Source organism: Microchirus variegatus (genome assembly GCF_963457635.1).
Source record: "Microchirus variegatus genome assembly, chromosome: 13".
NCBI classification, from domain to species: Eukaryota; Metazoa; Chordata; class Actinopteri; order Pleuronectiformes; family Soleidae; genus Microchirus; species Microchirus variegatus.
Window position 1 is genome coordinate 18,224,743 of NC_139814.1, and position 23,148 is coordinate 18,247,890.

At 41.1% G+C, this 23,148-nt stretch overlaps 1 protein-coding gene across 1 annotated transcript in view; it reads right to left on the bottom strand.

The window, feature by feature from the left end:
* csmd2 (CUB and Sushi multiple domains 2) overlaps nt 1–23,148 on the bottom strand; it is a gene marked incomplete at both ends in the record, with an annotated part of 204,926 nt that overhangs the window by 87,520 nt on the left and 94,258 nt on the right. Inside the window, 7 exons of the mRNA XM_083900294.1 lie at nt 3,593–3,705; nt 6,527–6,630; nt 9,130–9,251; nt 13,214–13,338; nt 14,043–14,130; nt 16,194–16,271; nt 17,829–17,941. Of these exons, the coding sequence (XP_083756420.1) occupies nt 3,593–3,705; nt 6,527–6,630; nt 9,130–9,251; nt 13,214–13,338; nt 14,043–14,130; nt 16,194–16,271; nt 17,829–17,941 (743 nt within the window). The remainder of the gene's footprint in view (nt 1–3,592; nt 3,706–6,526; nt 6,631–9,129; nt 9,252–13,213; nt 13,339–14,042; nt 14,131–16,193; nt 16,272–17,828; nt 17,942–23,148) is intronic.

The window sequence follows — 23,148 nt, forward strand, 5'->3', positions numbered from 1 at the left end:
CACACGCGAACGTCTCGTACCCCCAACAGCACACACACATACACAGCTCCTCACACACACACTAAAAGTTACACATACCAGGTTTAGCCTGTAACATAGATTAGTTTGTCTGCCAGGGTGGTTCAGTCTGTAGAATAAGATGTGTAATAATAATTCCTCTAAAATTAGATTTTGGCTTGAACAAATATTATATTATAAATATTGTGTCTTGAAATTGCAGTAAGCTGTATTGCAATTTAGATACATTTTGATTCATTGTTTAGCCCTACACTACAGTATACAGCCGAAATAAGCAAATAACATTTACACAAAGCAAGCCAATCCACTTTTCTATGTTGATACTTTACACTACAGTTTTGCCATTCACACACATTTACTCATCAGTCACACACTTATGGCACAGCACAGTCTTAAGGACACACCGGCATGTCGACTAGCGGAGCCAGAAATCAAACCCACAACCTTCGACTTGAAAGACGACTCCCATCTACCAGTGAGCTACCGTCGCGGCCTCAAAAAACCACTGGACCGGCTTTTGTTTAGGTTTACATGCAAGACTCGGGGAGGACGGGAACCTGTCTGGCTTCTGAGATAAAGAGGCTTTCAGTATGAGACGTTTGGACGCACACGTGTCCTTGACATTACCTTAAGGTTAAGTAGCGCTTCCTACGCTGTGGAGAGCCCCTTGTTTGACATGACACGCTCTTCCTGTTCGATAGTGTGGCTAAGCCCGAGTACACACAACTGAATGCACGTGAGCAATTAACAATGAATGACTCGGTGTTCAGAGTTCATTAATGTCTGGCAGGAAATACTGTATGTGCTTCTGCAGTCCATGATGTTACAATCAACATAACGCTCCAACATTGACTATTTTTTTCCCCCATCTGATGTAGCTTTTATCCTTCCCTGCCTAAAACTTCACTCACTAATCTATATACCCCCCCCCCCCCCATGCAAATTTTTCCCTCCCTTGACTGAGTGACAAACATTCTCACGTCAGCATTTTCTCACACACACACGTCCATGACCACCTTTTGCCCTTAAAACCACACACATGCCACTTTCATTACAGAAAGATTGATGGGTGTCTCTTTCTTTCACTCACTCTCCCTTCTACTTTTAAGAGGGTGCAGTTTGCATACAGGAATGCTGAGGCATCCTATCGAGGCATCCAGATGGGGAAACACAGCACGCGAATAAGCTCATCCATCCAGGAAATGATGGCAGGGGCCTAATACGATTTTAAATCGCACCCGGAGTGATGCAGGGTATAAATCCATACCCAGCCCTAATGATGATCATCATTTAGGACACATATTTAGAGCTCACTGCTGTTTGGATGTATGGCTATCCCGAGGCAACCTCATTCACAAGACAACTCATTGATCTTATGTAGAAGTCACCTTTAAAAGAGGGGAATGCTGAAAGCAAGGTTTTAGTGGCGCCTGAGAGCAAATGAAATGAAAATGAATGAAGGCAATATATAGGATCAAAGAAAAAGAACATCTAGAAGGAGAAGCCATTTATTTGTGGGGGGAAAAAAATGCAAATGCGTTAAATTACACAGACACTTGATTGTAACAGCGTCACTAAAAAACCTAAAGTTGTCCTCAAGGGAAAATGCAGCTTATATGCAGGGGCCTTTTGAAGTGTGTATACATGACTTTTGTGGACTGAGTAAATCTATTCTACACATGTTTTGTGAATGCATCTGTGATTCACTGCGTATGCTATGTATAAAATTACATGCACATACATACGCAGCGGTGGCAGTGTATAAAACAACGTCCAATTCTCATGAATAATGGAAAAGATGTGGGGGAAAAAAATGCACATTCGTTGCCTCCTTGACATCCCAGAGTAATCCCGGGCCATTGTTACGGTCCTGAGACTCACATTACTGCCAACAGTTGCACTGCAACCTCGTGGAGTCCAGGATGACAAAGGGACGCTACCAGTCAAGTTTATTTGTATTACACAATATAACGTATGATTATTCCATGGCCTCTACAGGCCCACATGTCCACAAAGACCTCATTGTATGTGTACATGCCTTGTCGCATCTGTGGGAACTGGTCATATTCAAGCTCATTTTTGTCAACACACTTACACGCGACACAACAACAGTCATTTCTCTATGTGACACTCACTGCGGTATGAACAGGCTCATAACACCGCAGACATAACCCAGAGACTATATGAATCAAAAATGATGATTTGTTTGTTCTTCCTATAAATGTCAAATCATCATGACTCAGATTTTTAGTCACATAAAGTATGAATCACAACACAACTGTTTATCTGACAGAGTAAGCCAATGGCCAAGCGGAAAGGGAATTTGGCTAGTGACCGGAAGGTTATCGGCTCGAGTCCCCTGCCCCAATCCCCCGTTGACCCCAGCCACCTTCAGTGTCCTCCCAGTGCTGGTCCCTAGCCCGGATAAATGCGCCAGGAAGGGCATCCAGCATACAAGTCTCTGCCAAATCATGTATGCGGGTCATCAGCTTTGGCGACCCATAGACAGGGAAAGGCCAAAATAAATATATATATATACATACTGCATAGTCCACGTAGTTCAGACCTACACATTTGCATTAACTTTATTTGGGAAACAGCAGGACTCAAGCTGAAAGATTCATGGGCAAAGAGAGAACATGTGGTATGACTATGTTTTTGCAATCACACCTGATGATCGAGTTTAAGATACAAGCGACTGAAAATGCTAATTGGATTCTTTGGCGCTCCCATCTTGGGGGTAAAGTGGTTCAAAGCATTTCTCCCAATTCATTACATAGAACTCATTGTTTTAATTACACTTGTTTAGGGCGAGCTGCTCCATTTTCTCTGATGTTTTTTTCACTGATGAAAAACAAGCATTCGTGGGCAAAGGGAAGACTCCCCGCGCTCCTGAGAGGTAAACTCACAAACAGACACACAAAGACAAAATAGTGCACACTAAAAATTCATAGTGGTGCATACCAATAAATGCCAAACCGCTCAATGTTATAAACAATATAGAACTCAGCTGCATGGCTTGAGTGTAGATTTTCAAAGAGAACTCAAGTCTTTGTTATTTTGATTTTCTGTGCTGAAACTCTTATCGCAACATGGCACGTGGCACAGCTTAGAGCACCGTGCCTTTTTTATTTTTTATTTTTAAAACTCTTCCATGAGACAGATGTACCACATCTAGTCAAGTCCCTATGTTCTTGAATCCAAGCTGAGGATGATCAATGCATGGAATGTCAACAGTGTGACAGTGAACTGTCAGAGCCAATGATGTCAGCCTTCAGCATTGCCTCTCGATGCTGAAGGGCACAATACCCAAAATAACATTTCTTTTCAACTTCAGGTTGTCCATGAGGGAGTTCTGCTTTGTTAGACTCCCAAGTCATATTGAAATGATGAAAAACCTTAAGATGATTTGACAAAGATTGTCAAAAAAACGTTGTCACGCGGCCGTGACTTCATGCAACTCTAATCTAATGCTAACCCAAGAGTCGGAGAACAAAGTTGAAAACCTCAAACAATCCTATTTGAAATTCAGCGAGCGAAGCAGCGGCAACCGGACAGTTTGAAGGGTCCTCACCTTCGTAGGAAACTTTGAAGCCGAGGGAGCCGCTGGTGTCATCTGTTTTGAAATTGAGCCACATCTGGTGACTGGTGCTGACCACAAGATCCGGGGTGGTGGTACCAGACAGGCTACAGAGAGAAGAGAGGAGGGTGAGTCTCCTCAGAGAAGAAATCAGCGTTACATTCAGTACTGTGAGGTGCATTGACTGTGAAATTGAGATCGGCTACTGCAATTACTGCAGTGATATAGGAGGTGTCTTTTGAATAGTTACTGTTTTGACTCAATCATTAAAAAAAAAAAAAAAAAAACTCCTGCTACTGTTTTATTGTGTTGCAATTTCATTTGTTTGTTAAAAAATCAATTGTCAGTCTGTGCCGTTTCGCAGCAGAGGAGACATTTGCTTTAATTATGCTTCAGATGTCGCCACAAATTTACTGGAGTCCAACTGTGGCCCAGGCTGCACCCAGACGTAAAAACCTATAGAACATCTGTGCAGAGACCTTAAGTTCACAAACGCTTCTCGTACATCCTAACAACGCCTGAGATTTGCCAGTGAGAATGTGATAAACTGCCCAACTCCAGGTGCACAAAAGCTCATAAAGACGGTCATTTATGAGACAATTCCAGGAGTTCTGACAATGCAGTGATTTAAAGGTCTGAATACTTTCACAAAATAAAGTTTTTTTTCATTTGAAGCCATAAGTAGAAAATTAATAGAACAGATAGAAAAGGGGAAAAGTGTAATTGTATCTAATAACAATTTAATCTACAACACCAAAAAGCGAAGGGGTCTGAATACTCTCTTAACCTCCTAAAAAGATTCATAGACTTTATTCTTATCAAACGCTCAAAACTGTTGTAGGCAATTATACTCTATGACACTTCAATTCTAAATAGTCGGTGCCAGGGAAGTGGGGAAACGGAGGCAGAATCAGTCAATACCACAGATGTAATTTAGTCCTATCTGAATAGTAATTCCACCCAGCTCTAATTAGTAAGTGTATAGCTGGTAATTAAGGGTTCTACTTTTAGTGATGGTACAAGAAAAAGGGAGGGAGTCGTGAGGAAGTCGTGTCTGGATTAGGTGGCTCTGTGGCCCTGAAGCCTTTTGTTAATGTGGTGAGTTTCTGTGAACCCCTCACTGCACATGTAATGCGTTCATTCAAACACGACTGTAGGAGGGGGAGTTTTTTTTTTGTTGACGATTATGCAAATGTACACTTTGCGTTACCATTAAAACGGAATTCTTAATTAAGTTTCATAAGAAACAAAGGCATTATTTTCCAAACCAAAAATGGTGTGCGTTGCGTCACAAAAAAAACACCTGGTTAAGACGAAGAAAAAAAATCATGATTTCTCTCATAGCATTGCAAAAATATCAGTCAGAAAAACAGTCTTATTGGCAACTTAATTATCCTCGACAAATCTTCCAACATTTGCTTTCTAAATGGACTCATACTGTGGTCTCCTGCATGGCAGACATTTAATCGACATATTGCAACCACAGAGTCTTTTTTTTCTTTTCTCTCAGGGTGAAAATTCGACCTTGCATATGTTTCTTAGAAAATGCAGAGCAGCTGTGTGGGAATGTCGTATCTGAAACAGGGACGAGGATTGGAATTCATCTACCAAAAGCTTATATGACTTCTTTTACTTTTACGTTTCATTCAAATCGTTTCCTAACCTCTTCCGTATCTATAATCATAGGTTTGTGTGACTGATTGTCATCCCACATCCAATCTAACCACTTTGGATAATGTGATATAATTGACCCCCGAGCTAATTGCAATCTAAAACATTATCTTTCATGATGGCCTGTTTAAAGGTAGTCTATCAGCTCATTACAATTATCTTCTTCCCACGCGAGGACATTATTTTTCCTGATGGGAGGGAAAAAAAAAAACACATTTGTGGAAGATTCACATTAAATTGTCCTTTTCCATTATCTGACTGTCACTGAACAGTGTCTTTCAAGTGTAGGGAAAGCGGGGATTTGAATGGTTGTGACTCACTCTCTATTAGCCAACACATTTATGACTGTGCTGCTGTGGGGAGGGGGTGTTACGAGCCCATGACCTTAAAGTTACAAAATAAATAATTCCCTACGCCCACTTTCCTGCGCCACCGATTCACAAAAATATAGTCCCGAGTTAAACTGCACTGATGGTTGCCGTATATTCTCCGGCTCTAAATTGTTGTAGTTTGTTTGTGTGCGAGAGCATATCCAATCTCAATGATGGAATTGCTCACTCTCCTTTCACATCATAAAAAGGTCCATAAAAGGGGTGGTGGTTCTTAATTGAATAGATTAGGCCCCTCAGTTTGGGGTGCCCAAAAATATTAAAGTGAGAAAGACGTCAACAAACCCCTCCTCCGCACACCTTTCTCTAATTTATCACCCGCCCCCTTCTCCGAGTTTCCACCAGGGCGAGGCAGCCTCACATTAAAACTGATCTATAAAAACTTTATTAATGTGGTAAATTTCAGCACAATTAATAACAGCATCCTGTGAATTGTTAAGGAGCATCTGCTATCGCAAAAGTCCATTAGGGAGCATCAATATGCAGTTCTCCATGTTTTTAACAATGAAAAGAGCCATGATTGACAACGTGGTGCGGCATCTATTTTTCATGTGCTACTGCATCAGGTGATGATGAAATAAAAGCGAAAGAGCACAACAGAGAGAGAGAAAAGGGGCTTGAGGCTAAAGGGAAAGGGAAAGGGTGCTGCTGGGTACATAGAAGTGATGAAGGCGGAGAGGCATGAATGTCAAAATGAAGAAAGGTGGAGAAGAAAGGGGAAGGGGAAAAAAAATCAGGATGTGATCACAGGGAACATGGCGAACGGAAAAAAAACGAAACTAAGTGGGAGAGATGAAAAGCAAGACGAGGCAGGGGAGCAGGCAGTCGATTAAGGGCAAAAAGGATGGAGGTCAACGGAGTCACTCACACGTGGAATACGGTCTTCTGGTCTCCCACCACATCGCCGTCCCCCACTGTCAGAGTGTCGTAGCCTCGCTCCAGGTCAAAATCCTCAAATGTCAGCTTGATTACCTAGACAACAGCAGGGACATCGCAGAGACGACCGTAAGCGACAGACATTTAGTTGCTCCCTGCAGCGTTCGTATGCGGGTGGAATAAAATTTTTCATCCTCTGCCAACCATCTATCAATCAAATGTGTTTTTTTTTTGTGTTGGCACATTTGCATATTCTGTATTATATATACCAGCTGTATGTATTCTATGAAATATGTGGTTTAGTTCCTATACCTGGCAATCAAAAGCAAACACCTAGGCAGTGCATGTATTTTGCTAAATGTGACGTCCAGTCTGTTGATTAGAAACTCTTATCGGAGATCTGATTGCTAGCCAGACGGTCTCCGTGCCCCAGACTCTTTTTCTCATCAAATCAGCAGGTTGCAGACACATTACACCGACTTTACACACCAGGAAGACGTGGCCAGAGCCCTTATGTTTGTCCACAAGGTGAATACAAAAGATTAAAAGGTTAAGGTGTTGACTGTTAATAAAGGACAGCTATAAAAAGACTCTTCATTTCAAAGAAAGAGGAAACAACGAGTGTGCCTCACCTGAAGGGAGCAAGAAAGAAAGTCTAATAAATACAGGCAAACAAATAAGATTTAATTATGATAGTGCAAAATGTTGATAAATAAAGACAAGAATGCAGCGTAAGCAGGTAAACAGAAATATAAATAAATACAAAGCGAATCAGGGGAGGACTTGCTTTGTCTCCAATTTTAAATTAGCTGCCACTGATTTCCGCCAAATTCCTAATGTTTTGAGAGGGCCGAGAGAGCAGGGCCTAATGAAAAAGCTTATATAAATGCAAATTGCATTCTGTCCTATGTTAAACCCGGTGCCTAATGAAAATTGCCAAGGTGGAGAGGAGAGATGGATGGCATGCAGGAAAAACAGGTCCGATCACTCGATAAATAGAGTTTCATACCACAAACTCATCTCGCATCGGCAAATCAACAGGTGAGCCACAAATGGGGGAGGCACTGAATTTATACGCTGGAGTTTTGTTTGCAATCTCTGAACAGCATCTACACTATTTTGTTGTTGTTGTTTTGGAACAGTGACCCAAAGGTGTTCCTGAAGCTTGCGGATAAAGTAAAAGTAATGACCTTCAGGACATTATGAAGGAGCAACATTAGTCATGATGTCCCGCTTCTGGAGTCTGGAAAAAGCTGTGTCATGGCCCTGCCCACTCCCGAAAGCACCTCTGCCTCAGTCTCCAGTCTGACCAAAAAAAACATCTCCTCTGGCTGCGAAGGTACGAGCAGGAATAGAAGGCCATTACATCTCTGAATGGAAAGAACAGCCTCGCTCCATCTTCATCTGGACACAGAGCGAGAGACGTTCCCAGAGTAGCATTGTGGCTTTCAGCAGGCTGAATGCCAGGTATACACAACGGCGTCTGAGTCTACGCGTGTATGAATGTATGAATTCAAGCTAAATGTGGGGTCGAGTGGGGGGATGTGCTGTTATCAGACTGCCTCTCGCCCACACACAGCCCTCTTCATCACTTGGCGCAGTGCAATAAGAGACCAGATTTGTCCAACCATTTTGCTTTGAGTTCAGAGAGGGATATTTGGCAGTAAAGCAGCTGGGTGGCCTTGAACACAACTCCAAAGTCAATGGTCTGAACAGAATGGCTATGACACTTTCATGATACCCTCTGAGCACACTCTCAGAACCTCTCCATTAGTCTTCTGTCCATTTATACTCTTCTCCCCCCGCACCACAGGTGAATCTAACAGCTCTCTTTGTCTTCTGCTGGCTCAGGTCCAGTGTTCTTTTAACTCCCTTTTTTTTGTATTTTCCTTATCTCCCACATTTGTCGTCCAAGTGAGAGCTTGTGTTGCATTAGTGCGTTCAAAAGACGGCAGATTGCAGACGTAGTGAAAGAGTCACGTGCGTCAAAGATGAGCCTCCCCTGGAGTGCCACCAAAACAGGTGGAAACACACCAATCAATTTTGTTGTTTTTTTTTGCTAGCAGCTCAACACAACGCTTTAAGTTTGTTTTAAGTAAAACAAACCTTAAGGGACAGGAAATGACAGCTAACAGCAGTTAGCATTTGGAAAAGTGATCATTTGCAGGCTCTAGCAGGCACATTGCCGTCATATATAACATGCATCCACTGGACAGATAAATCCTCTGAGGCTGGACGTTTGTGTAGGACTCTGTGGAGACAAGAATAGAACTTTTCGCTGACTTCCAGTTTTCGGATGCCGTTGCCCTCGCCAGCACTCTGTTTTACGGACAAAGTGGAGCTCCGCGGGACGTCCCAGTGAGTGCGCGTGTTTTATCTCCTGTACTTAGACTGAGGAGGACCACAAAAACATGAGTGAGTCATCTTTTATCACACGTTGGCGACTGGTAGGGCCTCCAGAGTCCAAAAAAAAAGTATTCAAATGAATAAAAATTTGATTATGCATAATATGGGACCTTTAATACAACACCGGTGATTACTGGAGCTAAATTAGCACTCCACACCTGTTGAATGTCAATTTTTTTTGTTTTTTACCTTAGATGTGTCTGTGGCTGTGATGACCCATGTGCAGTTGGCGTTGTTGTCGTACTGGACGGGGTAGTTTGGGGATGTGATGACGCCACCGGGTCCTCTCAACTGACCCCCACACATCGGTGCTGCAGGAGAGGACACAGAGATAAGACACATGCTCAGTTAAGGACAGCGTGGTTGGATGATGTTGTGCGTGCAATCCTGCAGTATATCACGTTTTTCTTGTGCTTGAGGTGTCGTTTTCAACAACCACCTGTGGCGGGGTGTTTAAAAATCTATTTATAATTTATGTTATTTGAAGAGTGCGAGAGGAAAAACAATGACCTTCAATGTCCCTGATTCAAGTGTAAGCAAACATCACTTCAAAAGGGGAACATGACTTATCACAAGGACATTCAATCAAATCCATGAATCACACAAGTCTAAATTATATTGTTGACTGATACTAGATAATATCGGTCTTTTTCACCTGTCTTATTGTTAAAACTCAAAATACGTGAAATGAATGCAAACAACTGAGTATCACACTTAAATACCCTCATTGAAAAAAAGGGGGTTGAGATGTTTGCGAACCAAACTTGTAAGGACAATGTGACTTTTCTTATCGAGTCCCCCCCCCCACCCCAAGGGCGAACTGCCCAACAATTAAAACAGAATCCATAATGAGCACTATAAGGGAAGCAAGAGTGTACGCGTGTACATTTGTGCGGGATAACCTGGAGTATTTGAAAGGGTCCGAACCAGCTACACTGATTTTAATTAGTTATGTCTGTAAAAAGAGGACCTTCGGGTGTTTGGAGCCCCGCACGGTGGCTCCATGCGCCGCCCCTCATTCACCAAATCACCCCTATTAAAATGTAAAAAATAAAAGGAACTTTGCTGAAGTTAAGGGTGAGTAAAGTAATTAATTTGAGTTGTTCCGACATTGAGGGTGACCTTAATGAAAATAATACAGCCGAGATGAAAGCCTAGTGAAGATATTATATCCACTTCTGTTTCCTTAAATCACGAGGATCACTGTGTCCAATAACCCCGCGCGTTTGGTGACAGACATTAAAAGTACATCAAGTTATCCAGCGTTTAAGATCAGAGTGCCCGGCAAGAAAGTATGGACAGACAGAGAACTTTGAATTAATTGCACTGCAGAGTTGTTCCTAATTATAGAGCTGTTGGCTTAAACAATGCCCGGTTCTAATTTAGGATACAGATCTTTAATTACTCCTGTACGTTTGATCTTCATTCAAGCAAAGTGAGGCAGAAGAAAGGTATTATAGCAAAGGTTAAACGAGGCCAATATTTTTTTTTTATTTTTTTTTTTAAAGGGCATCTTTGCTGACATTTTTTTGCGGACGTCATATCAGTCTTTGATTGTTTCTTTTCTTAAAGCAGGGAATCAGCCGGCAGGTGATAGTGCGGTCTGCACACATTCACAGGCTTTATCACTCTTTTTGTGTCATGAAAGGGAAATTTGAAGAGGGGATTATCAGAACTAAAACAATATAACTATGTGTGATACGACACTAATCCTTGGTCATCATTGTCCTCTATGGTTCCATTTTCTTTTATTGGTATTTAACTGAATCGGTGAGACTAAGACATTCTTCAATTTCTGAGAGGAGATTTAACTGAAGTGAAGCAGCAGCGGCAAACAAACAAAAAAAAAATGTTAGAACGCCAAAGAGATGCATGATGATGATCTCACAGACATTATGGTAAAATCTCAGATGGGGGAAAGTGGTGGAAAAGGGATAACACAGATAAAACGACTGGGGATAAGTGTATTGATGAATTGGACGGTAACTAAATATATAGTTTTAAGGTTAATAAAAGTCAACCGGAATTTAAGTCAATGACGAACAAAAAAAAATGTCATGTGAGCTTTTCGGATTCTGGTTGTAATGCTTAATTAATATGCTAATCGCACTGGATGCAGATCTGTTTGGCTTAATCACTTTATCACTCAGTAATTCGCAATCACATGGGCCTTTTGGAGAAACGACAGAGCATTTAGTGCTGTTGGATCAATAAAACACATAATCAACTGACTCCACACTGCATTGACTATTTATTTGTATTTTTTTTCATTTTTGGCTTCTCGTGGGAAAAAAAAAACACGTTTTGAACACAACACTGTCGTTTCATCACCCGTCGAGTTAATTTGACAATCTGTTGCTCAGTGATACGTCTCTCTGGCAACCTTGTTCACTATCTATTAACTAACTATTCACACTAACTATTATTAATACATTCATAACGGCCACTTTATGTTAGAATAACTAAAAAGAGGACATTATACCTGGCTTGTGTGAAGTACTACACTCTTTCCTTTAGAACACCTCACTCCCAGTAGTGAAAAATACGATTTATTTTTATTTCTGTTGCTTTTTTTTATCCTTTTTGTTCAAAGAAACACAAATTGACAGTTTATTTCTCTGTATTGAGTGTTTAAAGATGACACACAAGAAAGCAGGTTTGATCCTTTTTAGTTGTTAGATGATTTACTGCTACTGTACATGGAAAAAAAAGGCCCAGTATTGTAAAAATCCCATAGTATTTAAAATGTATCATCCCCCAATTACTCAGTGGTGTGTGGCATACATCTAATGGCTATTGCACATTGTGAAAATGTGCACTTTTGGAGCATTATCACATAGTATGTATATCATCATTAAAATACAACACAGGCCGTTGTTTCTCACAGGACAATTAAGAAAAGAAAGTTTTCTAATAAGAAGAAATAAACATTTCCCCTGACATTTTGGTTCTCTCATCTTCGAAAAGGAGAATAATCCATCAAGTGAATTTAAGTCAGGTCAAAAACTAAAACGGAAGAAGGCACGGACATCGGGAATATCGCAGAGGGAGTCTGGCCAATTCTCCTGCATGTCATAAAGTCGTCAGAAGTAAGTAAGGTATGACTGATGAGCTGCAAGATGCCAGCACGGCTTAACAGCAGGGAGAAAATATATGCTGGCTGAAGGTCAAAGTCAGGCCAGTCAGAACATAGACCGGGCATCTGCACTCAATGACAGAAGACTCCTGCTTAGACGATCTAAACTGCATGGTCTAAAGTGCGCGGTGCGAGCGCGTTAGGGCGCGTCCGGCTCCAATTTTGCTATTTAAACGATTCTCTGCTGAGCAGACGGATCTGCTCCTGCACCCTTGGCTGCAAAGCACTTCCCAGTGGGTCGGGCTGTTTGTGCAGTGAGCTATGAGGGCAGTTGAGAGTGAAAAACGGGAGAGACAGGGTGGAGGGGAGAATAAAAAAAATGATCTGGAAAAGCTAAACTAAAAAGTATTTGTTTGTTACTCGTTACTACCAAAGAAAATCAGAAGAAGAAGAGTTGGTAATGGTCTGTATTCATAGAGAGCGTTCCTAGTCTTGATGAGCTGCTTTACTCTGTAGTTTTGCCCTTCACACATCGTTCATACCCATTCACACTCTTCACCATGGGGTTAAGCATCTTGCTCAAGGACACATATAGACTAGTAGAGAAGGGAATTGAACACACAACCTTCTAGCTGAAAGACATTTAACGACATGGTAAAAAGAAGCGCATGACGTCATGTTTACGTGCCGCGACACCAGAGTCCAGGCACCGTTTACCAGTTAGCTCCATTAGCTCCTTTTAGCGCCAGGTTAGCGCGCCTACAGTCGAACTGGAGGGGTCTGTTTATTAAACGAAAAGCACAGCGCTACAAATAACCAGCGTAACTGTGTACTGCGTATGTGTGCCTCTGTTTTTAAAGTTTAGCGTTACTTTAGAGACTCATTTTAACATGACGTCACACGCGTCTTTTTCCAGTCAGTCGTCACGGAAACGTGTAATGCGCTAACGTGCGCTAACGTGCGTTAACGTCGACGCCGTTAACGCGCCCAGCACTATTTTTAATACTTTTACTTCTAAAACTTAAGTACATTTTATGTCATATACCATAAGACTTTCTGGTAAGATACCCTTTAAGGTACTTTATACAAAAACTGCAAGCAAACAACATCATATAGACATTTAAATAGGGGTCATGATGAGACTATACCTCCTTGACACATGCGCTTTGATGGAGAAAACCAAACGTTAATCGTTACCTCTGCAAATAGGCCGCTCGTCACTCCAGCCGACATAGCTGTCGGTCACTCTGAGGCAACTTATGCTCTTTGAGCCTTGGAGTTCATAACCCTCATCACAGGAGAAATGCACTGTGGCTCCTCGCCTGCAGTTAGATTCCACACAGGGAGAGAGGGAAAAAAAATAAAAATAACATCAGTGTTTCTGTGAAAAAGAACTTGTGCGGCTAGAGTGCAGGTGATGTAAGAGAAACAGCGTAAAAAAACAGGAGGAAATGTATATATTTGTTGACTTCCTGGCTGTGATTTCTAGCAGTGCTGCATTGTGGGAGATGGATGGCTCCCATTTGTCTGTGTTACAGCTGACCACTGATAGAAACAATGGCTCTGACAGGAATGAAACTCCATAATCCCACCGGTCATATCACCGTCCCACAGAGGCAGCCTGTTGGTGTGCAGTGGCTCAAACGGTGGCATATTTGTTTTAGCCCTCGCATTTCTCGACCTGGTTTGTCTGCAGTGGCTTCATGGGCCATGAAGTTAGATAATGTCAGCCAACAGTGTCCCCAGTATGTCATTACACTCACATCATTAACAAAGAAAGCGGGAGATAATTCGTGGGATCATTTTTGGATTGCACTTTTAACGCCCAATTCAATTTTGTCATTGTGAAAACCAGATATTAATTGGGACTGATCCATTATCCCTGCGCTCAGTATCAACATTCAAATTGCAAAACTGCATTAACACTGAAAAATAATCACTTTACAATAGTCATAAAATCAAAATCTGTGATTCAAAATGTGCAAATCAGCCTGCTCTTCTTCAAGAATCTTGATTTTTTTTTTACCTGAAGTCCGAGCCTTTTCTTTTTCCTCGGTCTGGGGTCCCGGGGTCTGGACACATGTTGTGTCCTTGGGCTACACCCATCTGAGACACTAATTGGTAAAGACAGAGGAGAAAAAATCGATTAAGGAGACACTGACTTTCATTTTGCTCATATATCTATGTGTATATATATATATACAGTAGTAAACATGGGAAATCCAAGCACAAAGTTGAAAGTAAATGTTTACTCAACTCCACTTATACAGTTTAATATGACGAGAAAAAAAAGAGAGCCTGTTTTGACATTAAGTCTCCATGTAATTAATTGTGGCGGTGTTCTGATTATAGCATGCTACGGCAAGCTTTCACATTAATGGACTAAAGAAAAAGTTTCTCTGCAGGGGGAATGTGCATATATGCGTCCTTGAGCGTGTGAAGGGGTATGAACTTGCATTTTACCTTTTTGAACAAGCAGATCTGTAGGTAGATTGTCCATTGTGTACCCACATATATGTGCAGATTATTTGTGCTATTGAAATAGCATAAGTGTTAAAGATTACAAAACTACACAGTGATAAAACAAGCTTTGCACTGAGTGTACGACAGCGTTCCCAGCATGATTAGCTCGTCTGCTTTCTACCTCTTGCCCGCTTGTGACCAATAGTCACTTAAAGTTGATTTATCGCTACAAAACAAACGTAAGGTTAAAAGGCTGTTTAGCGGAAAAAGCACTAAAAATCTCCCTCTGATTTTTTCTTATTGTCAAAGGAGGGAGCTTGATATTTGCACCGCACTTGGATATATCAACTAATTCAGCAAACACTGTGACCCGCGTAACATTTTTCACAGACAGCGTTTTATCCCCGAGCACAGTCCTGGTGGTGCTCTGTTAAATCATGTCACAGGGCACGGAATAATGGAGGGCAAAGTGCCAGCAGGGGTTTGGGCGACCAGGAGAGCCAATCTAACCGACTGAAACGTGTCAAAGGTCTGCAGGACCGAACCAACGTGACACCTGCTCATTGGACACTTTCCAAGTTTGATTTAGTAATAATATAATACATTAAAAACAAGGCTCACGGCTGTTAGAAAATGGGAAAAAAAAAAGACAGCAAGGATTAAATGTGTATACGATTACTGTTAAATGCATAAAAAAATGCAGTGCAGAGGTGTATTCTCTGTTCTCCGGGTTCATTGTTTGGTTTTTATCAAGAAACTGCAGATCTAGGAATTGCTAAAGTGTGGAGGAGGGATTTATTGACATATGTTATTGTACTATATATAACAAATTATAACAAAACTAAGACATGTTTTCACTTTTATTAATGTGTTACAGTATGAATACAGTTTTAAACCTTGTATACTTGGAAACAATCTGCCCGTCTTTCCATTAAAAGGTCACAACACGCAGTCAAATAACAGGGCCATAAAATAGAGATGGAAGTGTAAAGTGGAATCGGAAGGAGCGGTATAGTGGAAATAAAACGCCATTAAAGCAACACAAATGAAGCGAAAGACGAGAAGCAGATTTTGTTTCCGAGACGTGACGGTTAAAAGCAGAAGTGCAAATCAAAAATGGCCTTGAGGCAGGATTACCATAAGTACACCTCTCGGTTTGTTCTACAGGTTGTTCTTAAACCCCCAGACGTTCTTTGTGCCACTCGAGTGACGCGACTTGCAGCCGTCAAGCGGTTAAATGAGTCTTCGGGACAGCCGGTGTGTCCTTTTGTTTGTGCCTCTTACAGTCAACATTTACTCCTGGTGAAGGAGTTAAAACGGAGAGAATAGTCCTATGAAGTGTCTCATTGGTAAACACAATATTGTGGCACATCTAATGTGTCAAGGTTGTTGTTTTTTTTCCTTTCTACAGAGCTTTGAGTCACTTCAGTCCCCTGAAATAGTGTATTTTATATTTTGTTTTTATAGTACAATCAACTCTTCATTTCCTATTGCAGTGGAAGCTGCTGCTTATTCCCCCGAGTAATACATAACACAAGTGTCATTCTGCGGTGCAGTGGAGGGGAAAAATAAAAGTGGATATCATATGCCATGTCCACGCTTTTCATGCCAGACACCTAAAGACAAACAGTCATCTCAAGAGCTTCTACCCAGAGGTCATGGCAGTGGAAAAAAAAGATTGATTCCAGTCTTGCAATCAAAGATGCTCACTTACACACTGATATCTTGTGATGGTTGTCTTTGCTTGGCAACATCTTCACACCTCGAGACTTCAGTTCAGTCATCTTCTTCACTGTGGAGGCACAAAGAACAGATTGCACATATCATATACTGTACTATACATAACGGTCCTTTGACATATTTAGTTTAAAATGCAGGAAAGTGCTAATGTGTTTTGTAAGGGTGCTGGGAATAAACATATTACATTATTAGTGATTTTGGTGCACTGTAGATAAGTGTAGTGAGTGGCAAAAAAACACATATTTTCACACAGCGTGGGGTTTAAATTGCTGAGTTTCACGATAATTGTCAGGGATAAAGGGGGGAAAAAAAGAGGAAGTAATCACTGCAAAATACCGGCTCATCTAAATGCATATTTATTCATCTGTTGAAGAAATACCATCAGCATTTTTGTTGTGTACCCCGTCACATTCGGCCTGCTTTATTACTTTGATAGTTCCTGACAAAGGAACTTTGTCTTGTTTTGCACAAATGTGTTTTGATGTGCTCAGTTTCTGCTGTATTTTAATTCAAAAGGCAATTTGACTTTTAAAAAAAATGCTGGGGAAAAAAAATAAAATTATCTTTTTTTTTTTTTTTTTTTTTTCAAAGATTTGTTACTAGGAACCGACAAATAATCGTGCTTCTCGTGAGGAAACTAAGCATTCAGGTACACCATGTGGTGCCGTTTCCTGTGCCATGTATGAAGGACACTGGAGAAGAAAAGAAACAATGCCAGTGGAGATGTTTAATCATCACGAGAGCAGCCTGCTACTGTGGAATCATGGGAACTGTCATGAAAATGCCTAGTGGGGGATGGTAGACATGGACTCTGTTTAATCTCATTAAAGTATTAGTCTCTCATTTCTCTCTGATCTTCTAAACATATTTATCTGACATTGAACCTGTAATCCCACAGGCTTACTCTATTTTCTTTTCCATACTATCCCTGCCTCTTCCTCTCTCTCTCTGCCATCTCCCATCACCTCTAAGATTTCCAGCACCTGGTTGGAGGTGAGATCCTTAGAGATCACCTTTTTTTTCTGGATGAACTAATCCTTTTTCGCCCGCTCATCCCGTCTAAATATCGACCCTTTAACCCGCTAAGAGTAATGGGAAGGGAAATAGGTTCGTGGGGGGGGGGGGGGCGGGCTTTTGTGCATGTGTGTGCGTTTGTGTGCGCCACAGCAAAAACCAATAACTGGCTGTGATGTTATGACTACCCTCTTGTATGTGTTTGCACAATTATGAAGTTGAAGCAGTCAGAATAGAAAATTATTTCCAACTGCAGCATGTCAGAACTGAAGAAGCCTCTGGACAAGAGGCGAGACTTCTTTAAACACAACAAGTCCATTCGCCTACAGGTAACGACTGAAGATTCCAATTGCAGCTATTACAACATGACTACTACTGAATACTTGTTTTGTCGGTACTGAAGTAGAATTTGATGTAAATAAGAGAACATGTCTCAGTAAGAGTCCCGCACTTTGTTCTATTAAGACTCAACAAGGTTTCAGGATCACCTCACTCTTGGATCACAAGAGACCCAAGACAGATTGACAAATCTGGAGTGTACACACAAGTGAAAATTCCATTTCATCTTAACAATCATTACCTCTCTCTGTCTTACCTTGGTACTGAGCACTGAATCCTCTCAGCTTGTGGTTGCCATCAGAAGTAAAGTGCAGACGAAGCCAGTTCTTGCTGCTGATGATGGGCGAGGGGAGGTTGGGGCCAGTGAACCTGTAGAGACAGGGGGAAAAAAAGAGAGAGTGACTATAAATGGGTGTTTTACCATGCAAATGGGAAAAAGAAACTTGTTTTTCCCACATTCCTGTTTTTTCACAGGCGTGCAGAACCGGCCAATGTTCCCATCGCTTGTCTTGTTTGCTTTTGATAACTGCACTAATGTTTCACAATTAACATGGCCATCACTGAGAGGTGTTGAAAGGCTGCTAAGAGCTATTAAAGAGACGTTCTGACACTCAAGAAAAACAAGACTGCGGACGACCAGCTAAGGCATTTGCAGAGAAAGGGAACTTTATTGCAGCATATGCCTGCAACATGGATACATACTATGGGTACTCACTCCACTGAGCCCTCAATACAAGAAAAATAAAATCATTAAATAGAGAGGAAATTGGAGAAGAGGGTTGTTTCCGTGTTTTGCTTTGCAAAAGGTAGCACTGCAAAGTACCAAAAATATTATTTCAGTTGAACATGGTCACAGAGAGAGCTACAAAGCGTGGAAAAGAGAAAAAGGAAATTGGCATATCAAAATGTGAGTCATTTGGCTTCCTCAAGCAGACAACAACCAAATGGTTTTGAGTGTAAAAAAAAAACAACAAAACAACGATTATGTCGATTGTGAAACTTTTTTCGGCCTTGACTTCCATTTTCCCCTCATGCAATGTGCAACATGCATCCCTTCACTACTCCCATCGACCTGGTTAAAACATTTCCACTGAAGCGAACGTCGCTGACCTCAAACGGTTAAGGTCAGGGCCGAGCGCATGGATGAGGTTGAATATATATTCCGAAACCACAGATGACTGACCCTTCGTCTTTCTTTCATCTGAACAAAAAGGATGATGCACAGCCAGGGTAAACAAGTGCGTGAGTGGGTGTGACATGCATTAAACATCCCACATACTAAGCAACATGGATGAATGCAGCTGCTCCTTGCGTAGCCCTTTGCAAATATTTTATCCATTGTTTAAAGTATTCATTACCTGTTTTAAACAGATATTATTACACAGGAGAAAAAGAAAACACACTAAAGCAGCTTAGACTTGATTGCCAATATGGCGGCTGACTGTGTCTTAAATGGAAAACCCTTGGACTGCATCACTATGAGAAAGATTAGAATGTTTATATTTTTTTAACCTCAATAATGCTGACTAACAGATTACTACTGATTGCGTGTGCACCGTACGGTGTACATTGTCGTGCCCTGAAGTCAGTTGTAAGCGCTTCTTTTCTGGTGACACGGCACGTTGTGAAAGACAAGGTGCAACATTTAGTGTCACGTCATGTCCAATGGGAAGAATTTATGACGACAATAACTTCATCTGAAACAATCTCCACCTTAACGGACAACAATTGATTTAGTCTGACCTCGACATTATGGCGTGGCCTTTTCCCTGACAAACTATAAGCTGTATACAGTATATCACACACATAAACACGCGTTACACATGTTTTTTTTTATTATTATCGTCATTGGATTGGCCTCTTCATTGCCAATATACCTTTAAACATGGACATATAATGATTATTTTTGTTTCCTTTTAACATGGCCCCCAAGGCTGCAAGGAAACATGAATTATATATATTGCAAGGCCATGTAAAATGACACTGACCTTGATTTACAATAGCATGTACAAGGCAAATAATAAAGTGAGCTGGCATGCCTCAGCTTAAGTTTTATCACTTAACAGAGGAAAGGAGCTCAAGAGGGTTTTCGGAACATATCTGTTCAGAGTGGTACTAACGGGACGGAGAAATCTACAGTCACCTCTGGGAACTGCAGTGGCTCAATATCCTTGGTAGCCGATTCTACCTAGGAATTACAGTGCACACACATGCTGCAAAAGCCCAGAGCTGCAGGCGAATCTGTTCTCTTGTATTGAGCCTCTCCTCTTTTTTTTTTTTTTTTTACCATTGGGACGAATGAAACTGTCCCTTTGAATTAAAGGGCAATTTGAGCCAGAATCAACTTTCATTAACATGCAACACTAAAGACTTCAGATTCTGATAAAACGTGGCAGTGGCAGGGGATCAAGAACTGATGGATATGCCACTAAGGATTAGGAGATTAATACATATGGGATGATGGATGAAAAGGCCACCATAAATATAATTTTGACCTCTGTCACCTCTGCCTGTCCTCACTTCCTCATTAACCCCGACTTTATTTTGAGACATTGATGTTGTAGTGTGAAAGTGACCACAGGGAGCAACAGGAAAACTCTTGAGCAGGCTGATGGAGGTCTCCTGAAGGGTGATGTGGCTACTTCTATACTTCCTTTTCACATTCTCTCTCTCTTTCTTTTCACTCACTCTTGCTGACCATATTAGATATTATGCTAGTGTCTTGAGAGAGCAGTACAAAATCACTTTTCCTTTTTCAGTTCCCAGGGCTCCTAAGACCGAGTCAAACTTTTCATGATTGTCCAAGAAATGTGTATTTTGGACAAGGCAAGGTCACTAACTGAGGGTGTTGAGCTCTCAACCACACATATATTTGGGGAAAAAGCTAGATTTAATGCAGCTATTTTATTATTCATTATAATACGATCATGATCGAAAACACGTTTCGATGTGAGTTACATTTTAAAACAACAATACTGAGCTAGCTAATAACAATGTAGCCACATAACGTTCTGAAACACACAGCATATTATTAAAAGACAGTGTCTAGCATTAAGAAAACATTTTTTGAATCCCTGTATGTGACTTCGAATGAACACTAACGTAACGTAGATTTACGACGTTAATGAGAACTCACGCCAAAACAAGATAGAAGGTTAATAAGAGGTTCGCAGTGCTTAATTTTCATCGCTGGTGTCATGTTGTCATCTCGCCCTGAAGGTGCTAATGTGTTAGCATAAAGTCCGCTAGCGTAAATGCTAATGCGTAGCATCGCATAAGTGAGATCGGCGTCGGCATTACCAGAAGCCTCTGTCTTAGAAGTACAGCCAAATATATGTGCTGACACAGCCACGATTTTAGTTCTTCTACGTTTTACCTTGTCCATCTTCATTCGATGGTGAACACACATAGCTTCTTGAAGCATGGTGACAGTGAGGAGCAGAGGAGCCCCTGACTGCAGCCCACAGATTGGGAGTCAAAATCACTACCACACCCCAATTAGGAATTGATTCACAACGATCAAACAACCCTAAGTCAAATACAAAGATTATGACCCACTTTAGTGTGATTTTAAGCATGTAGTGGTTTCTTTGAAACTTCAACTTGCATAATCAAAAAAAAATCCCTTATTTTGAATAAAAAGTACAGTTGGGTAGAGTGGATGATGTCATTAAAAGGTGCCTTATCAGTCTGCTACCGTAGATAGATAGATTTGAAAACATCTTGGTACACTTATCAAAATGAATCAGACTTGAAAAAGGCAGATTTTTTTCTTTCCACCATCATACTATGATCCCAGGTATTAAGAATAGACATGACTAGTCAAATTCCATTCTACGCATCAGTAGCCCAGAGATAGTTCCCATACTGATGTGATGTGACTCATTAAATTGTTAATGCTCTTCAGGATTCTGAACGAAGGTCGTCATCACCAGGCAAGTCAGTCACCTTACTTGAGTGAAATGGGTTTTTTCCCGCACTTCATATACATTACATTGTTTCATGTCATTGGTTTTCTGGTCGTGGGGCGACGTGTCAAATTACTATGTATGCTCAATCAGTGATGGGTGGAGTTTAGGGGTGTCATAGGTGGCTTGGGATGAAGTGTGTTTAATCATAAATATTATGATCCCGTACAGCATATGATGTGCTCATGTGTGGGCGGTTGCATGCGCGCATTTGGGTAGAGGGCTGTTTTTCGGTGTGAAGAGCATCTCTGCTCGTCGGAGCTACTACAGCTCATCAATCACAGCTCTGCTCAGTATGCGAGTCCGGGCTCGTATCAGAAACGCTGTGGGTCACAGTGACTTTAAAGCCAAAAGTTTTAGCATTTTAATGAGGCCATGTGAATTACAGCGCGAGCCAGATATACTAGCACACGCACATGCACAACCTCTTGCAGATATGTTCACCATATAAACACATCGTATATGCAAATATCCATAAATTATCAGTCTCCTCCACCCTGTGGATAAAAAAATCCGCTTTCACAAACACACATGCACGTGAGACATCTTTCTGAGGTAGAAACTAATCAGTGTAGAAGACCCTTAAGTCCAGAATGGCAGTATTATTGTGATGGCAGCAGTGCTGTAACGCTGACCTTCAGATGTGACTTGCACTCCAGGTTTAAATGAACAACCAAAGCCCCCTGCTTTGAAACAACACTGCCATAGAGCCAATTAATTTCTTCAAACAACAACTACTCAGGCAGTAAAAACATCAAGCCTACAGTTTACGTTATGGTGAAGCATTATAAGGGGCTTCTGGGCAGTTATGTCTCCTGGGTTTGTGCTGCACCAAGTTGAGCAAACACGGTGCTGCAGAAGAGAATGAGAGCAGCTCTGGCCTCGCCAGTAAAACTGCAGCCCCACCAGGCCCAACATGCTCATTCTTCCTTTAAACTCCCCGGTCCAACAGAGCTAAAATGTCTGTTCTTCTTCGTCTTCTTCTTCTAAGCCCTCATGTTTTATTCATACACAGACCTCTGGCCCCATCAGAAAGCCTTGTTAAATCTTCTGAGGGATTCCTTTCTTCTTTTTCCCACAACTAATTTTCTGCCCTCACAGAACATATAATATGAACTGATTGAAAGATATTTGGGGGGTGGAAGAACAACTCACCAGCCTCCGTCTTGACTCTCTTTACCGTATACTTTTCCCTCCCTAATATTTCAAGCTTTTCTACAAAGCAATTTCATAAACAATTGATGTAGATTTGCTTTTTTGAGGTACATCCGTCATGCATAATAACTTGTCATTCATAAAGCAAAATGGCTCCTGGATCCTGACTCAGATCTCTTGTTCAAGGACAAGACACATTGAGGGGAATCTTGCTTTGATTGTTTATGCTTTATCTAATTTTAACACCTAACTTTGCAAATAACATTAACCTTATTCACAACTCTACCATACGGTTTCATTTTCATCTAAAATACATGTATAGTAAACACAGAAGAAGAACATTGACATAGTTCAATCCATGGCAATAATCTCTCACATTAACAGTGTGAATAATGACGTAAACACCAACAAGCTAATGTCAATGAGCATAAGTACGACTGGAATTGCACTCAT